Here is an 11,129-nt window from a genome sequence, read left to right on the forward strand (position 1 = left end):
CTTCATTCTAACTCTGCTCTTTAAGTTTTGTTTTTTTTACTTTTCATGTATAAAAGTCTTTGTCCAATTTATAAGTTCTTATATTTTATCAAATTTCTGGACCTATAATGAATGTACATATATAGTATTAACGATATCTTATGCTTGTTTCTTGGTAGTGAAAACTGTTAGAATGCTATATATTTGCTGTGGTATCAGGGCGCAATTTTACATATGAACAAGTGAGGAAGAATCTTATGATAACTAAATCATCAAAGATTATGTTATCATACTTTCTTGTTTACATGTAAAATGTGCCTGATCACTTTATGCTTGTTTCTTGGTAGTGAAAACTGTAAAAATATTTATCTGTTTGCTGTGCGATCAGGCGTATTTCACATATAAACAAGCAAAGAAGAATCTTATGATAACCGCATCAATCGAAGATTCTGTTATCATAACATTCTCCCTTGCTTGTTTATATGCCTCATCCCAAGGAAGTAGATAGACATGACAGAGACATTTTCACAGTTTCACTACCAAGAAACAAGCAGAAGATAGCATTGCCAGACACACTATGCTATTAACCAGAATTGCTCCATATATTTATATTTCATAATTATAGAACAGTATTTTTCTTTTTGTGTGTATGCGACTGTAGTAAATACAAAACAATTACAAAATCATATTTATTCAATTAAATATTTATAATTATACATTGTTAAACAATTACATATTATACACTGAGGACAACTTGTTTCTCGGCTCAAAATCTCATAAATTACAATTAATACCGGGACAATATATATTGAGCAAATGAAAAAGGTTATACAGATGTGTCACAGTTAATTTAAATTTTTGTTGTGTGGCTTTTTGCATTATAAACTATTTCTTAATATGAATTTAAGTGAATTTTTAAAGAACTTTAGTTTGGTCAAATATGAATCCGCAGTATGGATCTTTTCATGTTACTTTTTGATGAATGTCTTTTATTACATAATGTACACTTATGTGGGCGTTCTGCAGTGTGCACTTTTAAGTGTTTTCTCAAGTAGTCTGATTGGTAAGGTTTTACTGCACATTGCACAAACATTTTACAGATTGTTTCTGCTCATGTCGATTTAGTGAGTTTTTTTCTTGAAAATGTTTTATTGCATAGTTGACAACTCTAAGGACGATTTATAGTATGCATAATTTCGTGATACTTTAAATCTTTTTTTGTTTTGAACGTTTTTATTGCATATTTCGCATTTATATTGGCCTACACTAGTATGGACCACTTTATGTCGATTCAATGTGCTTTTTGTTGCAAATGTTTTATTGCATATTTGACAGCAAAAAGGACGATTGCTAGTATGAATAAGCTTATGATACTTTATGGTGCGTTTTGTTTTGAATGGTTTGATTGCTTATTTTGCCTGTATATGGGCGTGCCTAGTATGGACCACTTTATGTCTATTCAATGTGCATTTTCTTGCAAATATTGTTATTGCATATTTGACAGCAATAAGGATGATTGCCGGTATGAATAATTTGATGTCGGATCATGCATCGTTTTGTTGTGAATAGTTTATTGCATATAGAACATTTATGAAGATTTTTGCCAGTGTGGATTCTGTTATGTATATTCAATAATCGTCTTCTTCTTAAAGTTTTATTACATAATTCACAAGTTAATGCATTTTCAAGCTATGGGCTGTATTACGTTTTTCATAAACGCTTTCAAATGATTCATTTGTATTATCTAATAAATTACTTGGGAAACTTTCCTCATTATGTATGTAAGATTCTTCATCTATTATTGTTTCATCTGCTGTAGTACCAGCTTCTTGCTTTATTTCTTCCTCGAATGTCATCTCAGAGTTTAGAAATCGTTTCAGATATATGTCATCTTTTTTCTGGACAAATATTGTCATAATCATTTAATTCTTGTTTCACACTGAGGACAATAATCATATTCTTGTTTAACTAGAGGATAATCATCAAATGCTTGTGTCACTTGAGGATAATAATCAAATTCTTGTGTCCTTGAGGACAATAGTCAATTCTTGTGTCACTTGAGGACAATAAACAATTCTTGTGTCACTTGAGGACAATAATCACTTCTTGTTTTACATGTGAACAATAATCAAAATCTTGTTCCACTTGAGGATAATCCATTGGTTCAATTTTAATTGTTGTATTTGAGTTTGCTTCTTCAGCCATTTTCAGGTTTTGTTGATTCTGTTAACAAACTAATAACGACTGATGAAATGTTGTAGATGTTTATTACCTGTTTCTTGTAAGTGAATAATAAATATGATTTAATGTATATGTATAATTGGTTTGGTTTGAATACAATATAATTCCATATAAAACAATTTTGTTCAATTTTATTTTTCACCATTCTTACCTCGCAGTTGTACTAAATCAGGTTGGACAACATTGAAAATATTTTTACCTGCGAGTTTAGGCGCGGAAAATTATTTTACCTCTAATTTCTTACTTGTTGTTTGTATTAATATTTTTATTGTTGCAAATCATATTTTAATATTGTCTAGGATTCTAGATATTCTAATATTTTCTAAATCTAGTTCAGGCGCTATAATATTAGAACAAATCCGCGTCCAGAAGGGTTATAGTTGGGGGGTCATATTGTTGTCGTAAATTTGGCGCTAGTGAGCCGATGAAAAGTATTGTCAAATGTTCTATGTTGGTTACTAAGAAACGTCTTCCTCAATATTGTCTTCCCAGACAATGTGTACGAATCCGTACGGCGAATCTGTTCGCAATGTGCGCAGACTAAATTATTGCAAGCAATAGCAAATCTCGCGCATGACAAAAGCAGGATTCGCCGTACGCGTTCGTGCAGTGGAGCGCACCAGCGCACCATAATGGTTACTTTTGTGTCATTGACAGAATGTGTTTCTTTATTTCGTTCGTGTTTGTACATTTGTTAATAAAGAGTTCATTAAGAATTGTTATAAAAAGCAGCATCGGCAACGCTAATTCAATTTGATAAAATACTATATAATTTTCTACTCCAATATTCTACTGTAAACTAAAGTTAATAAGTCTCTCAATTAGTCCGTCTGTCTGTCGTTCTGTAAACTTTGTAGTTGTTGATGTAGAGACTGTCCGTAGGTTTCAGATGTGTTTTGTTGTTCAGTATAATGTGCAGATCGTATTTTGTTATCGTCTGTCTCTGTTCGTCAACATTGTTTTTAAGTCTATTTGAAATGCATTATTTGTAAGTATTGTGCTTGATTTATGGGGATGATGTAAGAAAGTTTTAAATTGTTGTGTATTTGTCGTTATAAGTCATGTTTGTGTTTAGTGTTTTTGTCAGCTAGTTAATATATATAAATGAAAAGATAATAAAATTCTCTGTAACATCATAATACAACAACACCATGTTGCTATATTAAAAATAAATAAAAAAATACTCAAACTTTGACTTTCATTCCACAGCCCACGTAATGGAACCAAAGTAATGTAGTGTTTATTGTATATTTCATACTATTTATACATTTCATTACATGCAAGGAAATTTTACAATATTTAAATTTAAGTAAACAAATGTGCTTATATTTCATTGACTTTCAACACGCTTCTGACTATGAAGTGCCATATGTATCTTCAAATTTTCTGATTGAGTAAATTGCTTATTACATACTTTACATTTATAAGAATGCTCTTGTTTATGAACATTCAGAATGTGTCTTTTCAGATGACCTTTTTCTGTGAATGTTTTTTTGCATATATTGCATTCATACGGGCGTACTCCACTGTGTGTCAGGATGTGACGTTTCAGATGACCTGATTGTTGAAATTTCTTTTGGCATATATTGCATTCATGAGGACGTACTCCTTTGTGCATCAGCATGTGATTTCTCAGAACACTTGATTGTGTGTATATCTTATTGCATATTTTGCATTCATGAGAGTGCTCTCCACTGTGAATGCGCATGTGGCATTTTAGATTACTTAAATGTGTGAATGTATTATTGCATATACTGCATTTATGGAGACGCACACCACTATGAATGAGCATATGACTTTTCAGATTACCTAATAGTGCAAATGTCTTTTTGCATATATTGCATTCATGGGGACGTACTCCACTGTGAATAAGCATGTGACTTTTCAGATTACCTCTTTCTGTGAATGTCTTGTTGCATATATTGCATCTATGGGGACGTACTCCACTGTGTATCAGCTTGTGACTTTTCAGATTACTTAAATCTGCGAATGTCTTATTGCATATATTGCATTCATGGGGACGCACTCCACTATGTATCAGCATGTGTCTTTTCAGACTATCTGATCGAGTAAATGTCTTTTTGCATATATTGCATTCATGGGAGCGTATTCCATTGTGAATGACCATGTGTCTTTTCAGATAATTTATTGTTGCGAATGTCTTTTTGCACGTACTGCATTCATGAGCACGTTCACCACTGTGAATGAGCTTGTGCCTTTTCAGATTACGTAACGAACTGAAAGTCTTATGACAGATTTCGCATTTGAAAGGACTTTCTTTGCTATTATTAGAAATATGATCGGCCATATGTTCTTTTAAATGATCTGATTCTGCGAAAGATCTATTGCAAACGTCACATTCATAAGTTGGTGTCTCGACTAACTCGTGTTTGACTTCTTCTTCAATTGTCACCTCGGAATTCATAAATCTTTCTAAACACGTATCATCATCTTCGGAAAACGATTCAGATTTAACAATAACGTCGGGATCATCAAAATCATTTTCCATTTCGAGTTTAATGTCTTCTGGTGAATATTCTGGTGGTTCAATTTTAACTGCCGGATCATTCATAGACATAATTGTTTCCTCCGACATTTTTAAATATTTTCACTGCCCAAAAAAACAAAAAAAAAATAAGTTAGTTGTGTACTAAATAATAGCCTAGTTTCATCAATAATTTTTCTGAATGTCATAAATAATTTCAACATTTACATTATTATTTGACAGTATGAGTTAGGCTATGGTTAGGCCATATACTCTTCTTTTATTTATGAGTTAGGCATAGATAAATAATGGATAAATAAGCATAGCATGTAGTTAGGGGTCACATTGTAGTCGCATATTTGGCGCTAGTGAGCCGATGAAAAAATAGTTTCAAATGTTTTATGTTGGTTACGTTGGAAACGTCAGTGTTATTTTTGTATAAATTGACAAAATGGTGATTCTTTTTTTATTATTATTATTTTAATAATTTTTATAATTGTCCTGAAACGGACAAGTAAAATATTTGACATGAAACTGAAGGCGTTGGGAAAATTCAAATCATCATGACCATTGCCAGTGATTTGTCGAAGGTTTTATCTATTGTTGATTAATGCAGAAGAAATTTTCTTTTTAATCGGGCCCTGGTAGAGCTGTACTGAAGTTTTCTGGCGAGCAAGTTCGGGTGATAAGCTAGGCGATTTCTATATTTGTGTGAGTAAGCGATTATTTCATCCTTAACGGGGGAAGTCCATATAACATTTTCAAAAAATTGAATTTTTTTTCGATAATCTGCAAGTATAGTATGTTGAGCGTATATTGACGAGTCGAGAAAAAAAAATTTCTTATATTAACAAAGTTATAGCGATCAAGCGTATAGCAAAAATTTCAAGTGAAAGGGTCTCTTTCATTATAATAACTAGAACTACTTCTTTTGTCCTACAACTGGAAGACTTCTATGTACCTTAGTACATGTGTAATATTGGTATACGAACAAAAGTTAGTTGAGAAATATAGTTAGTTTAGCTGGAAAATTCGTAGTGTTTAGTCTACCTTATCAAAAGCCTGACAAATATCGAGGAAAACAGCTGAACAGTAGTTCTTGTTTTGGTAAGCCTTGTTTATATTGTCGACAATTTTATGAATTTGCTCTGGTGTGCCATGTTTTTTAAAAAATCCAAATTGATGCTCAGGGATAACGTTGCTATAATAAATAAAGGGTTTTATTTTACTTATTAAGACCTTTTCAAATATTTTGGATAACGTTGGTCTATAACTTTCGACTTCGTTCGGATTTTTACCTGGCTTCGGAATAATTATGATTTTAGCAATTTTCCATTGATCGGGATATGATTTAAGTCTTATTATACCGTTAAACAGGATTGTTATGAAACGGTAGGCTTTGTAGGGAAGTTCTTTAAATGTGTTAATATTAATGTTGTCAACGCCAGGTGCTTTTGCAGATTTGCTCTTCGGATTTTATTTCTAATTTATGGAACTTTGATTATGATGTTTGATGAAAAATATGACTGAACTTCTTTCAAAGAATCAAAAATAAATTTTTCTTCTTGTTCCGAGGATTTTGAGGAATTTGACGTAAAAACTTCCTTGAAGTAAGTTGAGAAATATTCTGCTTTTTCTAAATCACTGCATGCCCAAGTGTTATCCGGTTTTCTAATTGAAGGTATAGTGATGGCAGGACGTTTTAAGTTTTTTGTGGCTTTCCCAATCGAATGATCTGCTATTGTTAAATGGGATAAAAAGTCTTGAAATTGGTCGTTTTTGAACGTTGTTATCTGTTGTTTAATCAATTTAGACATTCTGTTCAATTGCGTTTTGTCTTGTAGAGATCTGGTTAGCTGCCATCTTTCTCTTAGCTTCCTTTTCTCTTCAATAAGAGCTTTGGTGTCTATGGAGCAAGTGTGGATTTTCTTTTTAATTTGTGAGGGGGGGGGTACTTTTTCTAGTTGCGTCTGTTACAATTGTACTAAAGGGTATGGGCGTGTTTCCATACAGAATTGGCCCCACCATGGCATTTAAATAATTTTGATGCCATTTTATAGGTATTTTTGAGAAAATCCGATATACCAAATTTCAAATCCGTAGCTCATCATTTGGCCGAGATATCATTGAAAATGTGTGAAAGTGGCCCCTTTTTTTCAAAGTCGTTTTTTGTCGCAACTGTGGAAAATATTGACAAACCATTAACGCCTTTCTATTCACATCGGTTTGTACTATATTATCAATGACAAATTCAAGGGCTATTCAATTTTCTTTTACTGCCCTAAATTTTGTTTTATTTCAAGTGGTAGAACACATCCAAAAGTGGAAAAAACAAACTAGATAGCATTGATTAGATAGCATAATAACTATTAAATGGCGAGATAATAAAGAAGAATGTCTCCGTAAATCCTAGGAATTTAGTTTTATCTCAATTTGGATATCAATATATATATTTTTCGTTTTTAGGATTATTTTGTCTGAGAAGTATTCGTTCTTTTTTAAAAATTTGCTGTTCTTTTTATCCTTTTAAATTTTTGCATTACTTGTCATTTCTTCTAAATTTGTCATTCCATCGTCAATACTCCTGTGCTTTTCACTTCTTAGTTTTTAAGTGTTTAATATATTATTATTAGTCATTAAGTAATTAATATTAATAAGTTATTTCTCTTTAATTTGTAGTACTTTAAAAATATTTCTGTAATATACTTTAATTAATAGTAGTAAGTTATTTCTGTTTAGTTTATAATTCTTCAAAAATATGTTTGTGATGCATTTGAAAATATATTTTGTATTTCGTATGTTTTGTTCTTATTTCAAATATTAAATTTTTTTCAGATTTTTTGTCCGTATTGATTATATGTACAAATGTAGATGTAATACCAGGGGTTAATTTACATACTGTATGTACATGTGCTGCCATGTTGTGATCAATTCGTAAATTAAAATGGGTGTAACGTCAAATCGCCCGAGATAGCGATCTATTATATTTATGCTTATTTATTTATGCCTACAGGTAAGTAGAAATGTTAGTTTTTAGTCAGAATAAAGCTTTCTAACATCTTATTTCAGTTTTATATCGAATTACTTTTATAATAAACTGAAAAATATTGTAGTATGATTTTGTTCTCTTTAGCGTTCGGTTGTGATATATTTGGAAATTAAAATGGCTAACATAATTAAAATTCCAGTGATGAAGAATATTCATTCTCTTGTGAAAAACAAGTTATAATAGATACATTTGATTTGTGTAAAGAATCATTATTCAAATTAAAAAATATTGTTGGAATTTCAAGTGCGAAAAAATATCTTGAGTGTCAACTCAACTTTTTGTTGGGTTTCATTTTGTTCAAGTGAGCAATCAATTACTTCTGTCAGGACTCCCGTTCGCAGCCATGCCTCGAGATCCGTTAGAGCAGCATCTGATTGGGTCGTCTCAACTAGCGATCGCGACAAATTTGAAAGTCTTCCTTGATCTCAGAGTTGGACTGATTTTTGACATAAAATATCGAAGGAAAAATGTTAATTTATTTGAAAATTTTGAACCGACTTTATACAAGTTTTTATTAATTTTATGTTATTTAGTTTCATTTATAATTCTCGCTGTGCTGTACTGATGAATAGTTATATATTTTTTACAATTCATAACGCACGCTGTGCAGTACTGCCTGTAAAAATAATAATTAAACTATTTTGAAGTAAAACTTTTTTAGGCGCGATATGGGTGTAAAAACTTCTGTAGGCGCGACATGGGTGAAAATCCGTACAAATGCGCAAACGCCAACGTGAAGTTGAAGCCTACGACGCTAGTTAGCGCAGATGTAGCGAGTATCCACCGAAAGCATAAAGCATATTGTTCAAATTTCCTGTGTTATGTCAAAACTTTTGTTTAAGGTTAAATATGTAGTAGTATAAATTGTGAGTTAATAAAAAATGTCAGGATCAAAAGAATATTTTAATCTGTTCCCCATACATAATTGTAGTGCAAATAATCGCAAATAATGAAACATATGAGGAATCTGCGCTGCATTTGTATTATTTGAGTTTTTCGAGGTTATTATATACCTTTGAGGTTATTAATAAAATGGAAAATATTTTTATAAAAAGAAGTTCTACAAGCACAATTACATGATGAGTGAAATTGTGGAAACAATATTTCTTCATTGGAAATTTAACGTAAGTTTACATGTTTCTCTTTTATGATGGCTATGGAGACTAATTTTAATTTAGTCTTGAAAGTACTGCTTTATTTGAAAATCTTAAGCAAGGTATCAATTTAAATGTTAATGTCAACACCAATGAAATAAGTAAGAATCTCTTTTTGCTATTTAGTCCTGAAAAACGCTTCAACTATTCACATTCAAACATATTATTTTCTGTTATCTTTTTAGATGAAAGTACTGCTGTAACTTTTTCTGATACAGCAACTACATCATGTCAATTGCAAATTAATGATTCTGTATATATTGTGACATAAACTGATCTTTTGCAAGAGTCAATTGAAGTATTTGAACTTCCATAAAGACTTCAATTTGTTTGGGAATGCACGAAAATTGTTTGAAAAACAATTTACAAATGATAGCTTTGGCTATGTATGTTTTGTGTGTGATCGAATTTGGTTTCAAAGTGACTTAGAAATATCAAATGATGCTCAAAAACAAATTCTTAATAATGGTTTTTTGAATGTTGATTCAAATAATCAGGTCGGATGTCAAACTTGTCGAAAGGCATTAAATTTGGGTAAAATTCCCACTTTGTGTAAATTTAACGGGTTTGTATTCCCATCTATACCAAATTATCTACCTAAACTAGATACTGTATCTGAAAGGTTAATTTCAGGTAGGTTGTGTTTCATGCAAATTAGACGATTGCGACATGCAAATGGGAAATTTGGAATATTCGGACAAATTAAAAATGTGCCTGTTGACGTTGATAATATGGTTAATTTATTACCTCGTAATATTGATGATGATTATTAACGTTCACATAAAAAAGAAAATGATTCATAGATCAAGCTATGTGCAGGGCTTGATAAATAAGACAAATATAAAATTATGGCTTCAATTTTTTAGGCAAGACAGATATTATAGCTGTTCAAGGAATGAGATTATATCGTCAGTGAAAAAGTAAAAATTTAAAAACAGTAAATGAATGTATGTTAATTTTAATTACATGAAGTTCTTCAAACACAATTATTACATGATGAGTGAAGTTACGAAAACAATATTTGTTTAGGCGTTGTTTAACATAATCCACTGTGTGAACGAATATTATAGAATTTATTAATCAGCAATTACTTTAAAACGATCATGTCATATTTCAAGTATGACTTCGATTACATTATTGTTTGTAAATATTATACATATTTTTAATTCAATCATAAATATATAGTTTATAATTTATCATTATATAAATGTGTATAATTGTCGATACTAATAAATGTGTGCATCACGAGTGTTACCATATTACTAAAAAAACATTATTCCAAATTGTTATATGAAGTATTTATTTTTACTTAACTTAAATTTTCTTCTTTGTACAGTAGCAAATAAGTTTTACTTCAATCGCGTGTGATCCTTACGCGCACTCTTTTTTTTTATTGCTTCTACTAATTTTTCAAAATCGAGATACCGAGCGTTGTGGGAACACGTTGTAGGGGTACCCGCATCGCAACTCCGGCTAATTTAGGCGACACTTCCGCCGCGACATTTTTGTTACCCTTTAGGTAGGGCTTGCTTGTTTGGGTTGAGCACAGTCACCTGGGGCATACAATTTTTTTTTTGGCATACGAATAACGATACGTTTTTTTGTCTAAAATTATTTGGCCCAATTTTTTTTTGCCCAATTCTTTTTTTTGTTCAAAATATTTTTTGTCCAAAATTTTTTGGTTCAAATTTTTTTTGCCCAATTTTGTTTTTTGGCCCAAAATGTTTTTTTGTCTTTTCTTCCAATTTTTTTTATCCAAAGCAACATCGGGTAAAAAAATTTGGGCCAAAAAATTTTGGACAAAAAAAATTGTAGTCAAAAAAAAAGACAAAATTATTTGGTCCAAAATTTTTTTGCCCAATTCTTTTTTTTGTTCAAAATATTTTTTGGCCAAAAATTTTTTTTGTCCAAAATTTTTTTGTCTAAAATTTTTGGCCCAAATTTTTTTTGCCCAATTTTGTTTTTTGGCCCAAAATATTTTGTCCAAAATTATTTAGTCTTTTTTTGCCAAAATTTTTGTCCAAAATTATTTTGTCTTTTTTTGTCCAAAATTTTTTTGTTCAAAATTATTTGGCCCAATTTTTTTTTGCCCAATTCTTTTTTTTTGTTCAAAATATTTTTTGTCCAAAATTTTTTTTGTCCAAATTTTTTTTGTCCAAATTTTTTTGTCCAAAATTATTTGGCCCAATTTTTTTTTGCCTAATTTTGTTTTCTGGCGCAA

At 30.9% G+C, this 11,129-nt stretch overlaps 1 protein-coding gene across 1 annotated transcript; it reads right to left on the reverse strand.

Moving 5' to 3' along the window:
- Nucleotides 1–3,041: 3,041 nt before the first annotated feature.
- LOC113391098 (zinc finger protein 525-like) lies at nucleotides 3,042–4,816 on the reverse strand. The gene is made up of 2 exons (XM_026627066.1): nucleotides 4,114–4,816; nucleotides 3,042–3,163 (listed from the first exon to the last, which is right to left on the reverse strand). Exons 1-2 carry the CDS (start codon nucleotides 4,814–4,816, stop codon nucleotides 3,042–3,044), a joined length of 825 nt encoding a protein of 274 aa, XP_026482851.1.
- Between the last annotated feature and the right edge of the window lie 6,313 nt (nucleotides 4,817–11,129).

Source organism: Ctenocephalides felis, unplaced genomic scaffold (assembly GCF_003426905.1).
Source record: "Ctenocephalides felis isolate EL2017-DRISC unplaced genomic scaffold, ASM342690v1 CF-g0.4_SCAFFOLD_00845, whole genome shotgun sequence".
Taxonomy (NCBI): Eukaryota; Metazoa; Arthropoda; class Insecta; order Siphonaptera; family Pulicidae; genus Ctenocephalides; species Ctenocephalides felis.